At 32.7% G+C, this 22,625-nt stretch overlaps 1 protein-coding gene across 4 annotated transcripts in view; it reads left to right on the plus strand.

The window, feature by feature from the left end:
- The window catches only part of LOC115218635 (transient receptor potential-gamma protein-like), a 55,274-nt gene extending 34,079 nt beyond the window's left edge, over positions 1-21,195 (plus strand). For all 4 annotated transcript variants that reach the window (XM_036508198.1, XM_036508197.1, XM_036508195.1 and 1 more), the window contains exons 9-12: positions 7,828-8,022; positions 8,991-9,032; positions 9,700-11,553; positions 20,867-21,195. In XM_036508198.1, coding sequence (XP_036364091.1) covers positions 7,828-8,022; positions 8,991-9,032; positions 9,700-9,978 — 516 coding nt within the window. In that variant the 3' untranslated portion in view covers positions 9,979-11,553; positions 20,867-21,195. The remainder of the gene's footprint in view (positions 1-7,827; positions 8,023-8,990; positions 9,033-9,699; positions 11,554-20,866) is intronic.
- Positions 21,196-22,625: the final 1,430 nt, after the last annotated feature.

Consider the following 22,625-nt stretch of genomic DNA (forward strand, 5'->3'; position numbering starts at 1 on the left):
GATGACAATTATGGTCAGTTGACAGAATCATTAAAGACATGGACAAAATTCTTTGTTAGAATTCAGCTACAGGACCTTACCTTCTAAATTCAAATCAGGCCAAGGTCAGTTTTGTTGTCCAGCTTTCTAAGATTGATAAAAATCAAGTACCAGTAATGTGTAGGGGGAAGATACAACCGTCCTCATAAATGAGGGTGGATCTGTAATTAAATAAGAAATCAATGAAATGATTTCATCTAATTAACTCTAATTAATTAGTTATACTGAATACTTTTGACACTAGTTAATTACACACTGTGTTTACCTTTGGATTATCTAAATATTACTAAATTAACCAATTTACTTACAACTTTAAAACCTCTTACCAATTTCTAGTTCAAAATCTCTCACCAACATTATAATTATAATCCCACCATTTATAAGATATCCACTTGGTTAACTGTGTCCATGTTATTTGCATTTATTTTCCTTTGTTTATTGACTTTCCATTCCACCCTACCTCAGCTAACCTTCCTAATCTTCCATAATTTGTCGCATATTTATTTCATAGATTAAACAAAAAGTACAATAATTATATCTGAAATTATGTCATTAATATGTAATTAGCATATTTTATTTGAATATCTTTAACACTATCAACATCACCTTTAATTTTATAATCAGTATAAATAGATGCTAAAAAATTCACCGTTTTTTACACCCCTGCCACTAACAGTACCCTACACTTGTTGCCAACACTTGTTACCAACAACAACACCTTAGAATGCTTCTATTATGTAAACCCCCTCCTTCAAAACAATTTTTTAAATACCCAACCCTCACTCAAGGGTTATTAGAGTATTTCAGCTTTGTCGTTTGTAGGTTCTTTTATTTAGCTGCAAATTACTTCCTTTTGGAAATATTCCCTTTAGGAAGCAGTGTCTATATTAAACAATCCCTTTCATAAACAGTCCCAGATTAATCGTTTCTGTTTCCTTCCTTTTTTTTAATTCCAATTTTTCATCAGTTTTCAGTGTTTCCCTTCATTCATTATTAATTATTATAATTATTTATTGAAGAATAATTTACTACTCTTACAAAGAAATAACACAATTATTTTCAGTTTTTTATTTTGTTAATGGTTCATAGGTAAAGAATTGTTATCAGCTGATTTAGTAAATAATTCTTGTAGTGGGATCAGTTGATCAATTGTTGCTAATTAGGCTGATTTTGTGGACTAATTAACCTTATTTTTAAATATTTTTGTGATATTTACATCAACACAATGTTTCAATTCATTTCATCTGTCGTTGTCATCGTCATCATCATCATCATCCTAGATATATAAAAATAATTCATATCCAGGAATAACTACTGCAATTAGAACACCTGATAGCTGTGGTTAGAATTCCTGCCAATGATTCATTACTTTGAAAATAATAGTTCCAAGAGGGAATCCAATTGGATACCCTGTCCACATTATGGCAAAAGCAATGATCAGTCAATCAGACCAGTTGAACCATTGTGTCAATGTAAATATGAAAATATTTTTCATTTCTAAAAATGGAGTTAAATAGTCTGGAGAATTATAATGGAAATATAAAGATGACAAACAAGGAGCATTGATATGCTGCTCTGGTTTCTCAGCAGCATGAGGAGAATGTACCAATTGTATGAATGTGATTTGAAACTTGTTTATTAAAGATAACATTTATTGCTTTTATACTCAGCCCCCTGTCTAGCTCAGCTGGATCTTCATACACTCAACCAAACTAATCAGTATCAAGTTATTTATCTCCAGGAATATTGATGGAACATTTTTACCTTCTAGAATATGTCATACATTCTCTGAAATAGTGGAATATCTCAGACAAGATTAAGAATTACAAGAGAAAGTGTTTAAGCCCAAAATATTGAGATTTTATAGAAGAATTTGGTATGATGCAAGATTAAGAAATTTCAATCACAACAAAAATATATTCCACTACTTGAAGAAACTTGTAAAGGAATAATGAAACCATTTTGTGGTCACCGTTTTAACAAAAATATTTTTACCAGTTGTTTCAATTTATTTTGAAAATAATCAAGAATTTGGTGGAATATTGCAGAACAAGTTGGCTTTTCCTCTTTAACAAATTACTGTTTAGAATACATCTCTAAAAGAATCTTATGCAAAACGATGATGGAAGATTCTCATTTAAATGTGGACACATTAAAATGAAGAGTTTTATAGTATGAAAGTAGAGGTGGTCTTAGACAAGTTGGTACCAGAAGGATTAAGTTAGATGAAGTAATTTATATCTCTCTTGGAGAATGTGTAGATTTTTGAAAGGAAAGTTGGTAGCTAATAATGTTAAATCTGAAAGGTAAAAACGAAAGATTTTGTCAAGTAATTCTTGATTTATGAAGTATAATGGAATATATCTGATTAATACCATTAGAAACTTTGATGGAACTATTAATCCTGATGTTATTTTAGAGTTTGTTAACAAATCTTAACAGGAATTCAATAGTTGGAAATGAATGAATATCAAAAAACTATTTCCTTTGTTAAAAGTTTTTCATCAAAATATTCTTAATGTTAGTTTTTCTTAATCTCAGAATTGAAATATTTAAATGAATTATTTGGTGTATAAAGAAAACTATTTTTCCACAGATATTAACAACCTTTCAAATTTAATTTTAGTAAATGTTCCCACCACCCCGCCCCACCCCTCACTATAACCTGATTTTGTAACTGAAATATTTCTTTAAATTCTTTCATTACTAACCTCGTTTATTATTTAGAATTTGCATGTTTACCAAACTTCTAGTTGATTCCTTCTTTATTAAATACACATCAGTCTGTGTCTTTACCAAACTTCCAGTCAATTCCTTTATTGTAGCAGCATCAGTTGCCTTTAATGGACAAACTAACTATTATTCAAATGCCATACAACATTATCATCATCATCATTAACGTTTTCCTTCTGTTCTTCCATACTTGCATGAACTGAACAGCTTTTCAACAAAGCATCTCACTACATGTTGTGATCTCGTGTACTAATTGTACTAGTCTCACTCTACATGTCTACATATACACATATGTACATTACATACATTTATGCATACACACACACACACACACATACACACACACACACACACATATATATATATATAGATATATATATATATATGTATGTATGTTTACATGTATGTATGTATGTATGTATGTATGTATGTATACACACCACACACACATATATATATACATCAATCTGTGTATCATTCTTAAAGCAGAAACATGGAAAGTCTAATTAACTGGCAGTATTTGTCCTGAGACAGAATATCTTGTAGACATACAGGGGTTTAAAAATATATCAGTAGCAGAGAAATCTATAAGCAATACAACTGCAGGACAAACAACAGTTAATCAGGCTTTTCATGATGGATCTGCATTAAGCATGAGACACAGATTACTATTTTAAACTAATACTGTTTCTGTTGCACATAACATATATATATATATATATATATATATATATATATATATATATATATATATATAAATTAGAGAAGAACCAACCTTTTATCAATTCAACAATGAAATAACAATGATATAATTAAATTATACCATATAGAAAAAAATTAGATATACAATAAAAACATATACCAATAATTAAGTAAAGTATAAAACAATAAATAAAAAGTATATAATAATATTTATTATTTATTATTTTATACATTACTTAATTTTTGGTATATGATTTTATTGTATATCTAATTTTTTTCTATATGGTATAATTTAATTATATCATTGTTATTTCATTGTTGAGTTGATAAAAGGTTGGTTCTTCTCTAATTTATATATATATGTATATGTTAAATGATGATGATGATGATGATGATGATGATGGTGGTATGTACATACACACACACACACACTCATATACACACATGTTCTTGACATACAATCCAAGTCTTTTCTCTAAGTTCATTCTGGTAAGTATTTCAAAATGAATTACTTTATAAGGCTTTATTATTCTTGTTCATGTTTCACCAAAATCTCTTTTCAATTTCTTTTCAATCATCACCTTTTCAATCTCGTATCCTTTTTCATGTTATTTATCCTGAGTGTTTTCCTCTTTTGCATGTCATCTTTGCATGACTTAATGCTTTAATGAAATAAATATTTTACCTCATTAGAAGACATAACTGAATGAATTTATAAAATTATTTTTAGCATATGATAATTTTTCATAGATTGATTAAAATGAAAATATGCATGCTATGAGATAATTAAAACCTCTTGTGAAGCAAAGTTGTTCATTAAAGCCACAGCGCTATTTTCTTACTGCCAGCTCCAGATATTTTATGCTTCAACATAACACTGCTTTAGAAGCAAAGTATAATGGTCAATTAGTATAATGGTCAATTAGTATAATGCTCAATTCCAGTTAGTACCGTGTCTGATACTAGTGAAACAGAGTCTTTCTTTTGACCATCTTTTGTTTATTTTAAATATTTTAAGTCCTTTTAACAAGGACTTTCTGCAGACTAATCAAAGGTCTTTCACTTTAAGGAATCAAAATACTACTACTACTACTACGACTACTACTACTACTACTACTACTACTACTACTACTACCGCTACCGCTGCTGCTGCTAACAATAATAATAATAATAATAATAATAATAATAATGATAATCCTTTCTTTTTTATTGCATTATCTACTTTTGTCATCTTTTAAGGTTAATTGTGCATTCCTCTTTTGAAGTACATTTAAGTTCAGGTACTCAATCCTTATGGGGGTGAGTCCCTCCCTTTGAAAGACTTCTGGTCACTTTCTTGCCATTTGTTTGGGCTCACTTTGTTTATGTTGCTCTCCCTCTCTCATCATTTCTTTTGTTAGTTGCTCCCCATCCTTTCCTGTTTTTTAACTCCACAAAAGCACACAAAGTATTGTTACTCATAATTTCTGGCTGGTCTTGTGCTAAAGTGGAGAGACCTCTCCACTTCACATTCATCATTAGTTCTTGATGCTGATGGCACTTAAGAAAAGATGATTTTTCTTGTCTCTGCCCTGGCAATTCCAAAAGCTGTAAACAATGACACACAAGAAATAGCAATGAAATCAGAAGTGTGCTGCACCAAGTTGAACTGTCTCATCCCCTCACCTTTAGTCTTAAAAACCAGTCTCACACTGGTTTCCATCAAGCATCAATCAGGGCAACCTCTTACACTTCCTCTGTGAATATATGGAACCGCTTCTGTAGAGACGTTGCATGTTACTTTCCTCTTTCTGTTCTGGGATTCATCAAAGAAAGAGTACTGTTCCTTGTAACGTAATTGACCATTCCATCTTTTCCTTGAGTTGCATCAACTTAGGCTTCTTGTTTTATTCCATGATATTAGCAAATTATGGAATATTTTCATTACATTGTGTTTGCTTTTTGTCCTGTTTCTTTTGTTTGTTTATCTTTTGTTTCCCACCCTTTTTTTTGTTCTTTTTTTAAGTGTTTCGCCTTGTACACTTAAGTCTGAAGCTCTTTCTGAAATGTTGACTTATAATTTTAGAGTATGTTTGTTTACTTAAGTGCTACCACCACTGTTAGGAAGTACCTCTTCCTGCCACTCCTGAGGTAGCCATTTTGGAATACATGTGAATATTGCAAATGGCTGTTTCTCAAAAAAACTTAATTTGAACTTCTACCCCAGGTAAAAGGGTGTTATTCATAAATTTTAAAGCCATTTGATAGTAAAAGATAGAAATTAATTCTGCTAGACGAAGGGTTAATCATTTTGTTAATTATTTTGTTAAACAGAAACTAGAAAAAGCAAGTCAGTGGGGTCAGGGTTAGCTGTATGGTTTGGAAGTTCAGCAAGTAACCACAGAGTTGCAGATATGATCCCACTGTATGGTGCCTTGGGAAAATATCTTCTATTGACCTTATGGGTAGAATTTGATCAATAGAAACTGTGTGGAAGCCCAACACACACAAAAGCAATGAAACAACGAATATAAACATCAGTGAACAATCCAAGAAATTTCTGCATCTCAAAGTTCTTTGTAATACATATTCTGCACTGAGTAATAAACACTCCCTTGTTAGTCTCACTATGAAAATGCAATGAACCAGTGATTGGTTTGTTGGAAACCGATAACCAGTAAAGACACTGATGTTCACCAATTGCCATATCTATAATAAATAGTAAGCAAGAAACTCGAAATATTTTTGAAATCTGAGATGTCATTTTACCTTCTGAGACTGTTAATAAAACAAGAATTAATGGATGAGACTGATAAAAGAGATCTAATTTGAGAACAGCTCATCAGATAGTGTATGACTTGATAAATGTCAAATATGTTGTTGGAAAGTAAGGGATGACAATAAATATTGATCTCTTGGCACGTGTTATCTAGCAGACTTTCATCTGGTTTATCACTTGCAGATCAAAATAAACTGTTTGGAATGTGAAGGAGTGGGAGTGTGTAGAATTGATTATTATCAATCAATTACAAGATTGCTGACTGCTACATGGAACAGAAGTCAACTAATGCTCAATAGTTCAATAGAATATTGTATTGGTCAAAATATGAATTATTGAGTTGATACAGAATAATGTATACAATAATCATTTGTCTGGTTAAATGTTTTGTGTCATTAATTTATATCAATGACTAATAACACTGGCTCAACTAATGAATTAGGCTCAATTAATAACACTGGCTCAACTAGTGTAGCTCAAATAATATCATGGAGTTTTTCTGCATAAATTAATGAGTGAATCAAATATCACTAATGGCAAACTCAACTTTAAGGAGTAAATCAACTAACATGACCCGAAATTCAACTCAAAACTCTGTTAACAAATTAATCAGTTATGACTCTGTGTGTATGCATGTGTGTGTGTGTGTGTGTGTGTGTGTGCATGCATATTATGGTTGCTGTTATCACTACATGTTTTATGTTATGCAAAGTTCCATTTTGTATCTGGAACCATGGCCATCTCTACTTTTATTTGTTTGTTTTATTATCTTTTCCCCTATTTATCCTTAAATTCGTTTTCACACATCTTCAAAGGTTGAATGATCATTTTCTTTCAAAGGGGGGGGGGGGGTAAACGACCGCAATGCTGGTCCCTTTCTAGTCAGGGCCTCTCACTATTCGTCTGGTAGAGGAAGTTATCTTGTAAAATATTGGAAATGCAACAAAAGTTAAAGAAAAGGGTGAAATAATGTTTAAAACAGACTTTCTATTTAGTTCCAGGGTTAAAGTAAATGTACCAACATTCCAATGTCTGCTGTTTAGTTAAAAGGAGTCATTTTCAGTCAATAAATGTTGTTAATAATCCAAAACTTTGAGGAGAGTTTTATAACATTTCCAAGCATAAATATATAAATAAATAAATAGATAATAATAATAATAATAATAATAATAATAATAATAATAATAATAATAATAATAATAATAATAATAATAATAATGATCCTTTCTACTGGATTTTGTGGGGATGGGGGTAAGTTGATTACATTGACCCCTAGTACTTGACTGGTACTTAATTTATCGACCCCAAAAGGATGAAAGGCAAAGTAGGCCTTGGTGGAATTTGAACACAGAATGTAGCAATGGGCAAAATACCACTAATAATAATAATGGTAATAATAATAATAATAATAATAATAATAATAATAATAATAATAATAATTAGAGCAGCAATAATGGCGTTAAAGATGACGATAATGATGTTAGAAAGAAGGATAATGGTCTTATGACTATTATATGTTTATGTGGCAAAAAGTTTAATTTTTTATATAACTTTATGTATTTTTATAACTTTATATTTTTGTTTTTTAAATTCAGAGCCAAGCTGATGAAGAATGGAAATTTGCCCGTTCCAGACTCTGGATAAGTTACTTTGCAGAGGGAGCCACAGTTCCTCCACCATTTAACATTTTTCCAAGTCCAAAGTCTTTTACGAATACAGTTGCATCCGTCAAGAATTTGCTTTTGGCTCACACAGCAGAACAGAAGACAGCCAAATGGAAGAATGTTCGGGTGAGTCCATTAATTCAAACATTCAGGAAGATCCATTATTGTAGTGCAGACCCAGTCAATTTTGGTCAAGCCCTGATCAGCCCTAGTCAATCCTGGTCATCTCTAGCCATTCTTGGTCAAGCCCTGGTCAGCCTTGGACAGTTTTGATTAACTCTGGCTCAGTCGACTTATGACATAAAAAAACTCCTCCAATGTCTATGTTAAAATTAGTCTTCAACAATAATTCCGCTCCCGTCCAGAACGTTTTCTAGAAAATATTAAATAATCCGATATTTACTTGGTTCTTCATTTATATTGTGCCTGGAACAATGACAGGCAAAGATGACCTCAACAAGATTTGAACTTAGAACTTGAAATAACACAACTCAAAAAACCACAAATATTTTGTCTGTTGCTCTACTGATTCTCTCGAGTCATTGCCTGGAATAAATCCAGAGACATTTAGGAAGGTTCATATTGTTGATGTTGTTGTTGTGTCCCTTTGGTTGTCCCTGGTCAGCTTCATTCAAGCAAACTAACAATTCATAGGAAATGGATAAAAAGTCTAAATACACCCAACACATTTTTCTGTATGGATATTTCACACCTTAATTATTATTATTATTTCTTGAATTCTTTATTATTGCTTTGAAAGTTATTAGAGTATCTGACAAAATGCCTTGTGGTATTAAATTATGGTTCCTTAATTCAGAGTTCAAATCTTGCTTGAGTCAACTTTACCTTTCATCCCTCTGAGGAGACTAAAATAAGGTACAAGTCAGCTCCTGGGGTGGATTTGTCTGCCCCTTCCACCCCTACCTTGTCCCACCCCCTCCAACTTGTGTCTTGTTAACAATTGCTTTTTTACTATTTTTTATTACTTTTTCTTTATTGTTACATTAATTTTTTTCAATTCTTTATGATTCCATTGTTGTTTTAATATTCTTCATTATTATTTCAATATTGTTTCTCTCATGTCTATTTTTCAGTCTACTGTTTCCAACATTAACAAGAGAGAAATCCGTTACCAGGTGAAGTTTGATATTTATTATTTCTGAGAGAAATTACTGTAAGCTTTATATTGACCTTTAAAAAACATTAATTGATAAATTTGTTATTGGTTGTTGAGGTAACACATAGCCCTTTATTTCAAGATTCTAGGGAGTTTATTCAGTGGGTAGAAATGTTAGTTAAGTTGAGTTCTACTCTAGAAGCAGCCATCTACTCCCTTAAGAATTCCCCTCCCATATACTCCCCCACACTCCTGCTCTATTTTTTGAAACAGACATTAATAAAATCAATTTTCCATTTGGGAGAGTTTGAACTAAACACTGTAAGGTAACAAAACATCTTGTTCATTCTACAGTGCTCCAACCTCAGATTTATGGAATGATAACTAACCTAGACAGACTTAGCTCACCGACGACATAACACTGTGTATATAATGATATGAAAATAATAAACAACCATTCCCCCTCCCCTCTTCAACTAGAAGACTTACCTCCCCAGTTAAGTTCACATCTAGTTTTCTTCATTCTTGAAATAGAGAGAATACCTACACCCCCTTCCTCCCATCTTTTCGATCTGTATTTTGCTTTCTATGTTTTCTCTTTGATATTTTGGTTGTAATCAAAGAATTTTTGTGATTTATCTGAGTTTCCAATTAACAGCTGCTTTGGTTATGTTTTTCTTGCACAGGTGGTTATCCGTAAACTTATTAGTCGATACATCATGAACAAACAACGCCCACAGAAAGACGAAATAGTCTCCCAAGATGATGTTAATGAACTTAAACAAGATATTTCAACATTCCGTTTTGAGCTGATGCAAGTGTTAAATAGTAATGGTTTCGAAACACCTGTAATACATCAAGCGAAAACCTCGAGTAAGAAAGATCGAATGTGGAAGAACCTTTCAGTGGCAACTGATACTAATCCCGAACAGCTTTTGGAAGAAGCTGGCTTGATTGATGAATAGTTACTTGGTTGCCTGGAAACACTTTAAAACATTCCTTTTATTAATTAGCATATAAAACAAGATAATTAAATATAATTTTTAAAATGATTTTTTAAAAAAATAGTAAGGTTTAAAGTTTTGTCTAGCTATCAGTGAGGCTGTGCAACTTGTTCAGTGTTTACTTTTGGTTTTCCTGTCTGAATGGAACAAAACCTTTCGTTGAGAAACACAATCAGAATTCTCATAATAAGAGAAGATAACTCGTCTTGTCTTAATTCCATCCAGTCTATGTTGCCTAGCAACACGTTGTAGGTGTGATCATGGCGAGCTTTGACCATTTCCATTTCCAGCTCACTGAAATGTCTGTCTTCCTTTGCACCAAACATACTTTTGAAAGAATTCATGAAAGTCATAAATTTCCATTTCTTTCCCTCCTTTTCTACTGAAATGGTGGGTCAAATAGGCTGAGATGGGCTCCAACATAGAAATGGTAGCTTCTTTGATGACCATTTATTGGTTGGTGGAACAGCTTTCTGTTAAGAAAAGCAAGAATACATTCCAACCAAAAACTTTCCTAAAACCCACTTCAGTTCTCAGTCTCAGCAATCTGTATTCAGAATGTTGGCCGTTTCTTAAGTCTTCTTTCACAATATTCCAATGGGCAGTCTTCTCTCAAACCTTCAAGATTTCCTTGAATTCAGATTTCTTGAGGCTGAAATGGAATTTTCAAGGAAGATATTTTCGTATTTGAAGGATGAACAGAGAACATGTGCAAAACCAACATAAACGCCAGTTTCTACTCAAAACATTAAACTATCCTAAACATTCCCAACCTTTTAAATTTCTCTTCTCTGTTGTTTAATCTTGGCTTTGCAACATGCCTGGGGCTATTGTTAAGAAGACTTCTCTCAAATACAGAATTGTTTATGTACATAATAGTGACATCATAGCAAATATCATCATCATCATCATCATTATCATTGTTACCACTTACATCATTATCACCTAATTATTTTGAGGTGTATACAGCCTCCTCCTCTTCATCCTGCTCAGCCTCCTCCCATCATCATCACCATTATCATCATCATCATATAGGATGTTTGGAGAAAAATCCTCTTCCACTCCCATCCCCTCTAATCATTAGGGTCAGAAGTGACAGGAGGCTAATTGGTCGTCTTCTCATTAAATTGTGAACACTTCACTAATTGCACATGACTGATTGACAAGACAGATATCATATTTCAAAATATGATTTCTTTTCTATATTCTAAGCTTATATTTAATATTTCCGAATCTATTATAAATGCTTCTTTTGATTTTGGCCTTTAAATTCGAATCAAACAAGGAATTAGCCATAAGTTCAGTTCCATCCTCAGACAATAGTTCTTTCTACAGAACTTTTGATTCACCACTCTAACATTAAAGACCCAAAATGTACGTACACACACACACACACACACACACACACAAGTAAATACATACACACATACAAAAACAAACATTTCTCTTCACAAATGAGATCACTGCATCAAAAGAAATGGAAATCTTTCAAGAAGCAAAGGACAAAATATTGTTTTGGCAAGGACTCACCTGGAGGTATGAATAATTAATTTAACAAACCCACACTAGCCACAACCCATACACACTTCCCAATTTAGACACACCCGTACAGTCTCCATCGCACTCACTTTCTTCCCAAGTAAACTTAGACACATCTAAATGGTTATATTTTATATTAGCCACACCCACACACTTTCCAAGTAGTTTAGACACACCCAAACAGTTCTGTTTTATGTTAGCCACACCCATACACTTCCCATGCAATTCACATACACCCATATAGTGTCTATATTTGAGTTAGCCACACCCACTCTCTTCTCATGTGGTCCTGTTAATCACATACACCTTCAATAGTTGAAAATGTTTCTAAAATTTATCGAGTTCAATTTACAGAAACCTCACAATAATTCCTTACCATAAGCGGTTTTTTTTTTATTAAATATAATTTATTGGAAATAATTACTTCATTTACCTAACAATTTCAATTTTGCTTTATTACATAAAAAATAAATATTTAATATTGGTCTTTAGTCACGTTCCTTAATAAATACAATTCCAGTTTCTAATTGATAGATCAAAAAGGGAAAGTGTTCACAAGGTTTTCATTGAATCAGTCAAATATAAATCATAAATTTAGTGACCTTGAAGGACAATGCAGTCACTGGGATGACCAAAATTACTGGCAAGTTCTTCAAATCCTAACCTGCTATCACAAAATTTAATTTGATCAGTTAAATATAAAATTACTAATTTATTTTGATATTATACATGAACCTTCATTTAGAGTTTATAGAATATATGACCTATCCGATAACAATTTAACGATGTATTTTCCAGACAGCAAAGTATGCATGAAATAGCAGCAATGTAATTATTTTGTGACTGCAATTATTGTTTGACTTTATGCTTTTTTAAAAATTATATTTTCTAATTCAAACGCTTTTGTGAATGGTAATTTAATTTGAATGTGTTAACCCTGGAATGGAACCAGTGACAGAACTAGTGTCTTGAATGTAAACTGGGCGTGAATGCTTTAACTATGAAGAGTGATATATCTATGGAGGAGTTAAATAAAGTTGTGAGACATTTAGAAGTAGAAGGTTTCATGTTATGTGAATGGATGATGCACAGACAATGGAGAGCTAACTTTATCAGGGGAGGGTAACATAGTTGAAGGTAAACCACAGAAATGTAAAGAAAATGAAACTGAATCAGACTTTGGGATTTCAAGTCATGAATATGTACATACATACATTTATATATATGAATAAATGAAAGAATGGAGTCGAACGAAGATGTTAACAAAATTCCTTTACTCTCGACATATATTTCGAAGACAGCATGTTTTCATTCCAAAAGAATAAAGGGTGCATTATGCAATCTTCTCATCAGGAAAGAAAGGGAGCCTCTCTCGACAACAAGACAAACAAAAATTTCGATGTGTGGGTGTGGCTAATATAAATGGTAAACAAAGCGATAATGAGTGTTTTTTTAAAAAACCGTTAGAAGAATTGGCGTCAAAAATAGATAGTAGGAAGAGAAGGGATAAAGGAATAATAGGTAGGGAACAAGTGGAGAGGGAAGGGTACGTTGATTGAAAGAATGTTCGAAGGCTTAGGAAGGAATTTCTCTATAGAAGTGGGGTGGACGTAAAGCTAATTGTTCAAATCAGTGACTATCGTTATCATTTATATGAGTAGAAAGTGTGTTTCTGCCATTTGTATGATTTTTCTATGAGTGTGTTTACTAGGGGAACCTTAGAGAAAAGAATATGGAAGAGTTCAGAGTTACAAATGTTACAAAATCTCCTGCCCTTATCAAAAGGAAAGAATACAGACAGTATGAACCAATCTAACTTGAAAATTATATTGTTGTCTTTAAGACGCCAAACTAATTTACTTAGCCCTGTACTATGTCGTTTTTTACTATCCCTGAATGTTGAATAGTGGTTTGAAATTCTCTTGGATAACTGGGAAGTGGACGCTCCTATATAGAAGAAGACATCGTTACTGGAAGAAATTCTACACTGGTAAATAGAATTCTTAATCTTAGAATTACTAGACAAAAATTTAGTTCTGTTGGGGTTGTCCTCCGAGATTGAAACGAAGTTTTTATTGTTATGATTGTTGTTACTATTATTATTAGCGCTAACAACTACACTATTTCTATTATTAGTAGTATTATTAATGGTACTACAACCAGTAATACCACCGACAATAATACCGTTATTGCTGTTACCATCAACACTATCATTGTTATTAACACGACTAATACTATTATTAATATTATCATTGTTAACACTTTCGCTGCTACTAATGCTGTTACTATTAATACTATTCCTATTATTATGATTGTATGATGGGTTGGAATTAGCAAGATTAGTGTTGGAACTCCCGGGTGAAGAATCTTTGTTTAGCAGCTTGGTATTGTGGGAAGATATAATTTGTGAAAGATTCCTAGTGTTAGAGAAAGCGATTCTGACCTTATGTGAATTGATTATAGAATGATATCTAGAATTTCTGGGAAAGTTCCTAGCAACGGCTTCACGGAACTGTAAGGGAAGGTTCGATTTAATTTGTTTTCCGAAAGGTATTACGAACCAGATACAGTTTTTTGTGGCCTTTGAATTGTTCTTAGTGTTATTTGTGATAGTAAGGGGAAAATTTCTGGGTTGAAAATTTGGGGTTGCATGGCGCTTACCTCCCCTAGTCCGTAAAGAATTTATTTTATGTACAGGGTTGCTGGCACTATTAGAATTGAAATCATTATTCCTATTACGAGTAACTTTATTATCTGGAGAAGCAGATGTTGGTTTAGAATGAGCTGGGTCGATGTATGACACTTTCTCCTTATAACAGGCTCTTAACAAGGCGGCATTATAGAAGTCTGCCTTTTGGTTAAATATGTCGACATTAGCAGATAATTTGGACAGTCTCAGAGATATGTTTTTAACTAAATTATCGGTAATTCGCCTGGCATGATTACTGAAAATGCTAATATACTTAAGATTTGTGGAAGGTTTATGATAAGGGAAGTATGAGTTATTCTGCAAATTGAGGGTAATGTCTAAGAAGTTGGCTTTAGTTAATTCATCGTCAAAAACTATGCGCAAGCCCATTCTACTAAAAAAACCTAACTAATCTGTTCTTAACCTTCGGTATGTTTTGGTTCGAAACGTTTTGGAGGTAAAGCAGACAATCGTCGCGATAAAGACCTCCCCAGATGTCCGGGAATTAGTTGGCCATTTCATAAAGAATATAAATTCCGACCAAATCGGCTATCTGGGCGCTGTCTGTACTTCCCATTAGTACATCAAATGCATTAGGGGTATCTCTACAGACCCACAACTTGCTATCGAACTGGATGAAAGATTTCCTAGCAGTCAATATCACACTAATTTCCTCCCTGGAGAGGCCTGCCTTATTGTGTGCATGCCATAGGGCTTTATTAAGTATAATAGGGTTGATTGAAGAATAGAAACTAGATATATCGAATTGGATAAATTTAGTGTTGGCCTTATCAGTAATAGAAGTAAACCAATCTACGACTTGAACAGAAGTTTTAATTTATTAATTAATATAGGGATATACTTATCTAATATGTATTTACTAAGGGTACCGATGTCTGAACTGGAAGGGCATATGAGCCGCAATGCTGGGTTAGTATGAAAGTTCTGTTTGTGGTCCTTTAAGATGAATCTGGGTTGCCTAGGGTTCAATGGTTCCGTCTTCATCTGTAATCCGTAAGTCTCCATAATCTGCTTAGTTTCTAAGTTGGCCTGCCTGAGAGTATTCCTACTGGTGGTCCTGTAATTCTTATGTATCTTCTTTTCGAGCAGTTCCAAATAATGGCTCTTGGTAAGCTTATAGATGTTGCCGGTTTTATCTGATTGGACCAGGATAGAATCTAAGCTGTTTATATCTCTAGAGACGTTATCGAGGTATCTGAAGTGCTTATTCCTGACGGGTGATTTATGAAATTTAATATTCTTTACGATGTCCCAAAGATCATCTTCGAATTTCTTCAATCTAGGATTAGGTGGAGGAGTTCCCCTCGACTTAAATAGTTTTTTATATTCAAGGGAGACGTCGTTACTGGTCCGTTTTAGGTCCTCATTGTTGTGGAAGAAGGCGTCTATCTATTTTTGACGTCAATTCTTCTAACGGTTTTTAAAAAAAAACACTCATTAACGCTTTGTTTACCATGTAGGCAATCATCGAAATTTTTGTTTGTCTTGTTGTCGAGAGAGGCTCCCTTTCTTTCCTGATGAGAAGATTGCATAATGCACCCTTTATTCCTTTGGAATGAAAACATGCTATCTTCGAAACATATGTCGAGAGTAAAGGAATTTTGTTAACATCTTCGTTCGACTCCATTCTTTCATTTATTCATATACAACACACAAATTTCTGCACATGAACCTGGAGTTTCTACCCTTGACAGGTCGCTTCAACCGTGTTTCTGACGTGAATTTGCTACCCAGGTTTCGGTTAAACGAATTTTCCATACTTAAATACATTTATATATATATATATATATATATATATATCAATATCAATGTGTATGTGTGTGAGAGAGAAATCTAAAAACCAAGCTGTAAAATTATATTATTAGAAAATTAAATTGATTAGAACTACCAGTAAAGTAATTCTTTTCCTTTTTCAAATATATATATGTTTATGTATATATATATATATATATATATATATATATATATATATATATATATATATATATATATATATATATATATAAAAGAAGGTTTGAAAATGTAATTTTAAAGATGTTTATTCACTTGACCGGTTTCACTTTTTTAGAAAAAGATTGTCAAAAGTAAAATGTAAAGCTTTGTATAAGCTTTGTTGTGTTAAGTACTGGTTGTCACAAAAGTTATAAAATACAGTTATACAGTCTTTGATAATAATAAGAAAATGTTAAAAACAGTTTACAAGAAAGTATTTAAGAGAGTATTCAGAACAGGACTACAAGAAGTATTTTGAGTTCAATAAAAATCATGTTTGTTTGGAAGCATATATATACATAGAAAGAGATATATTTAAGAATTTACAAAAAATTGGAGATGAATAACTAACCTGTCTTTCTGACATTTTCTATCTTATGTGTAGCTAAAGAATGTTTGTTATTTTAAGGGACAGTGTGGGAGATTGGTTGGTGGGGAAGGAAGAGCAATGTGGAATCAAAAGGATTTTTTGTTTCTGGGCTAGTCTGTCATGGTTCAGTGGTTTGTGGGACTGGTCTTAGAGGTGAGAATGGTGTGAGTGTGTGTGTCTCTGTGTACGTCTCTATGTGAGTATATACATGTGCTTGTGTTTGTGTATGGGCCGATTTTGATTGGTCCCAGAGTTTATTGTGGTGTGTGTTTTATATTTGGTAGGATGGTGTGTATATATGTGTGCACGTTTGCGTGTGTGTCATTAGTATTTGTCAGGGTGTTGTGTGTGTGTATGTGTTTGTATGCATGTATGTATGTGTGCTTCTGTGTGTATGTTTGTGTTGGTGGGGATGTTATGTGTGTGTACGTGAGTGTGTGTGTCTCTGGCTGAGTATGTTTGTGCTGTTATAATTGTCCTGGTGTATGTGTGTGTGAGTGTGTGTAAGCAACCATATGTGTGTGTGAGGGTGCATATGTATGTGTGTGTGGGTATATGTGGATGTGAATGTGTTGTATTTATCAGGGTTTCTGTGTGTGTCCGTGTGTATTGGGTTTATCTGGGTGATGTGTATGTGTGTGTGTGTGTACGTTCTGTGCATGTTGGTACTGAGTATGCATTTGTGTGTGTGTGTATATATGTGGGTATGGTTTATGTAGTTTCCGGGTGTGTGTGTCTACGTGTGTGTGTGTGTGCTGTATTTGTGAGTGATTTGTTTTGTTTGTATTGTTAGTGCAGTGTGTGTGTATACGTGTGTATTGTTAGTGCAGTGTGTGTTTGTGTGTATTGTTAGTGCAGTGTGTGTTTGTGTGAGCGTGTCTATGTGTCTTATATTTGTCGGGGAGGTGTGTGTCATTGTGTGTGCATGCTTGTGTGTATGTGTGTATGTCTGTGTGTTTGTGAGTGTTTGTTGTGATTATTGGGATTGTATTGTGTGTCTATGTGTGTGTGTGTTTTCTTTTGAGCGTGTGTGTGTGACTTTTTACTGGAGAATGGGCGTATTGTGTGTGTGTGTGTGTGTGTGTGCGTGTGTGTACATATATGCACACATATGTACACACATGCACTCAAACACAATACGCCCATTCTCCAGTAAAAAGTCACACACACACGCTCAAAAGAAAACACACACACACATAGACACACAATACAATCCCAATAATCACAACAAACACTCACAAACACACAGACATACACACATACACACAAGCATGCACACACAATGACACACACCTCCCCGACAAATATAAGACACATAGACATGCTCACACATATATATATTCTTTTGTTCTTTAATTCTTTTACTTGTTTCAATCATTTGACTGTGGCCATGCTGTAGCACCAACTTTAGTTGAACAAATCGACCCTAGAACTTACTTTTTCTAAGCCTAGTACTTATTCTATCGTTTTTTTTTGCCGAACTGCTAAGTTACAGAGATGTAAACACACCAACATCAGTTGTCAAGCGGAGTAGGGGGATGAATACACACACAAATATATACATATATACGACAAGTTTCTTTCAGTTTCCATCTACTAAATCCACTCACAAGGCTTTGGTCGGCCCGAGGCAATAGTAGAAGAGACTTGCCCAAGGTGCCATGTGAAACCATGTGGTTGGGAAGCAAGCTTCTTTGTAATCCTAGTACTTATTCTATTAGACTCCTTGGCGAACTGCTAAGTTACAAGGATGTAAACAAACCAGCATCGGCTGTCAAGTGATGGTGGGGGACAAACACAGACACTCACACACACACACACACACAGATATATATATAGATATAGATATATAGATATATATATATATACAATGAGCTTCTTTCAGTTTCCTTCTACCAAATCCACTCACAAGGTTTTGGTTAAGCTGAAGCTATAGTAGAAGACACTTGCCAAGGTGCCACACAGTAGGACCATGTGGTTGGGAAACAAGCTTCTTATTGCACACCCATGTTGTGCCTATATATATGTGTGTGTGTGTGTGGAGGCGCAATGGCCCAGTGGTTAGGGCAGCAGATTCGCGGTTGTAGGATCGCGGTTTCGATTCCCAGACCGGGCGTTGTGAGTGTTAATTGAGCGAAAACACCTAAAGCTCCATGAGGCTCCAGTAGGGGATGGTGGCGATCCCTGCTGTACTCTTTCACCTCAACTTTCTCTCACTCTTTCTTCTGTTGGCCTGCTAGCTTAGCCAGCGGGGTGGCATCATTTGAAGGTTAAAACAATGCGAAGCGCATTGTGACTAGCGATATGTAGCAACATCTGATGGCCTGGTCGGTCACATTGATATAGATATATATGATGATGATGATATAAAAATGGCATATTGCTAGATGGCTCAAGATATGCTTATTTCGGTTAATATTCCAATAAATATAATTATTTTTACTTTACTAAAATCCTTCAAAAGTATTGATTATTTTAAAAGTTAATTAAAACATTCAATTAATTTATTATTAATAAAGAATATGGTCAGAAAATTGTTTTGGGAATATTCTTTGATATCTACATTTAATTTTTCCCTCTGCATGTTTTTACACAGTTTACATATTATTTGCATATTATTTACATATGATTATTTGCATGCTTTTTTACCACTTTCCTTCATATTTCTTTTGCCCTGCACCCAAATACCTTGCATCTTATGTCTGCACCTTCTGTAAAAACTGCAAATTGTGCCACATTTTATTTCAGAGACATTCCAAGACTGGTCAGGTATTGTACACATTAGATTAAGCAAATTTAATTAACCAAAAATAGATTATTAATATTTTTTATTAAATTTATTATTAATTATAACAATGTATAATCGTTATTTGTAAATGTACAATTAGTATTTTTAATAAACTGATAATTAAGCTATAATTATTGTTTATAAATTTATAAATAAATCTTTATAATAAATTTATTATTAATCTAAATTTGTAATTCAATTCTATAATAGATTTATAATTAATATTTAGGCATATGATTTATAATTACGATTTTAATTTTAGTTTATAACATAAAACATTCAAGTCCCTAAATTTGTAAATGTCTATTCAAATATGCTGTGTTTATAACATCACATATCTGAACCGAATTGGAAGCAAATACAGCAAATATAAATTAGAAGCAGGGCCAGTGTAAATATAACTGAACACAGATACTTGTTGATAAGCCACAAAAATGGCAAAATATTGATAAACATTTAAAAAACAAAGTGTTTTGAAATAACTTGCTCTAAGGAATAAACAAGTGATTATCCAATCGATACTTGAACTGAAGATAGTCTGCATCTAAATTAACGTACAGTTTTACATCAAAGAGAATCAACATAAAACTTTAAACAGTTAAAGGATATTAAAGTGAAGACCCTGAAGAAACTGCCCCTGTATTATAGTAGAGTTGCAACTGCAACAGTTACTAATCAATGCATCAGAAACAATCATCTGTAGGTCTATTTGAGGCCGTAGATATATATATATAAGGAATTAAAGGTAATGCTCATGCTACTTTGTAATAATCCTTATTATCTGATGTATACATCAATACATACATACATACATATATATATATATATATATATATATATATATATATATATATATATATATATACATGCATATTTATGCATGTATGTATGTGTGTAAAATAAATCACTATTTAAACACACACACACACACACAAATTGTAAAGTGGTGGGCATTAGGAAGGGCTTCAAGCTATAGAAACCATGCCACAGCAGACACTGGAGCTTGGTGCTATTCTTCAACTCATCAGATCCTTCGCAAGTCATTCAACCCAGCATGGAATATGGTCGTTAAATGAGGAGAATGATTACCAACCTTTTTCTGCTCACAGTTGAATGATTTCTGTGAAATAACAGGATTTCTCATCAGTTATGACTTTATAAACCTTTGCAACCCTGTTTATTGGAAATTGCAATGATAACCTAATGAAATATTTAGTTTTAATGAATCCAACTATGAAATAGGTTGTTGAAGACATAGTTGAAGAAATTAAAAGCCAAGAATGACAAATTGGACCATGTTGGTTTGGTTTGGGTGAAAGATTTTTATGGCAGATCAGTTTGATCAGAGATAACATAGAACTAAAACAACAACTCAAACATTGTCTTATTTACAGCAGAATGCCTGTTCAAAAGCTGTTCAATGATATTTGTGTAATTCTTCTATTTCCAGTTAGAAAAGCCATCAAGAGGAAGAACAAATCAGTTGATAAAACTCCTCCAAGTACCAAAGAATTTGAAAGATTTTCCATTCATAAAAACAAAAACAAAAAAGATGGTGAGGATTCTAAATCTGCACAGTATCCATTCAAAAAAGCAAGGAAAAAATCTGTTATAAAGAGAGAAATCTCCAAAACATTTCTTCAAGATTGTCCAAAAGCAAAATATTTAAAATATTCAAATTATACATAAATTGTAAAAAAAAATTTTTCTTAAACTATAAACAGAGATGAATGCCGAGAACAATTGGAATAAAAGAAAAAATAGTTGAAATAAAATGGACAAAAGAATCAACAATATTGTAAAGAATTCTAGTTTGTGTTTGTTAGATGAACGATTGATTATCAGAAAGTTAATTATCAGAGACTTAATTTTCAGAGAGTTAATTATCAATAACAAACTATTTATATTTTAGTATTGTTGATTAAGTAGTAGTTTTTTTGTACAAATATCTAAATAAATTTGTCTGATTTATAGATTTGTATTTTATTTTATTTTATTTTATTTTGTTTCATGAATTTTCTTGTTTGTGCAATTATTTTTAATATGATCAATCATACTTAAACCACTTTTTGATTAATAAATACATTTTATCAATACCCATTGATAAAATATATCAATGTTTGATGAACATATTATAAGTTTCTTTGAAATATTTCTCATTTGTCTGACTTAAATGTTTCACTTCTATGAACCAAATATTATTTGTATACAAGCATGAGTTAGAGGAGTATAGTCGTATGTAGCCAATTGATTGGGAAGTTTGCTTCACAACAACAAGGCTCCAGGTTCGATTCTACAATTGGGTACGAATCTTTATTCTAACCTTGAATCTACCCAAAATTTATGAGTTAAGTTGGCCAAACTTTACTGTGAACTGTAATTCAGAGGATAGGAAACCTTGTCACACATTGTATCATGTCAATTCTGCTTTGAGATTACTTTAAGGATGCAACACTCTGTGGAATATTCGGCCACTTACACAATAAACCACTGACTAGATGCTCAAGTTCAGCAAACAACTGATACTAACTGGCAATCTGTTTGGGACATATATTTATCATCTCAGGAATGGCTGTCAACTTGGCTGTCCTTCTGAAATTATTTCAAAGAAATATAAAACATTTATAGATTGAGAAAGTATTCAACTTCAAAAAAAGATTCTTATAAAAAAATGTCTGGTTAATAAAGACAAATTATTAAATTATCCTAATTAATATTATTATTAAGCTCGTGATCTGGCTGAATCAGCAGCATGTGTGTCGTCTTTTTTTGCAGTTCTTTATGTTCTGCATTCAGGTCTCACCGAGGTCAACTCAGCCCTTCATCTTTAAAATACCAGTAAAGTACTGCAGTCAATGTAATTGGCTTTCCTCTTTCCTCTAAAATTGCTGGCCTTGTGCCAAAATTTGAAACAATTATTATTGTTGTTAGTTTTATTATTATAAAAGAAATCTTTAATAAAAGAAATGATTATTAAAAAAATAAAAGAAATCACTATCATCATCATCATCATCATTATTATTATTATTATTATTATTATTATTATTATTATTATTATTATTATTATCATTATTATCATATAAACTGATCTTATGCAATATTTATGGAGTACTTTTTCTGTGATAATTGTTTGAATTTTTAATAAAAAGATTTCCAAAACTGTTATTGCCATTTGTCTTTGTTGCAAGAGGCTCAAATAAGCAGACAGC

Source organism: Octopus sinensis, linkage group LG13 (genome assembly GCF_006345805.1).
Source record: "Octopus sinensis linkage group LG13, ASM634580v1, whole genome shotgun sequence".
NCBI lineage: Eukaryota > Metazoa > Mollusca > Cephalopoda > Octopoda > Octopodidae > Octopus > Octopus sinensis.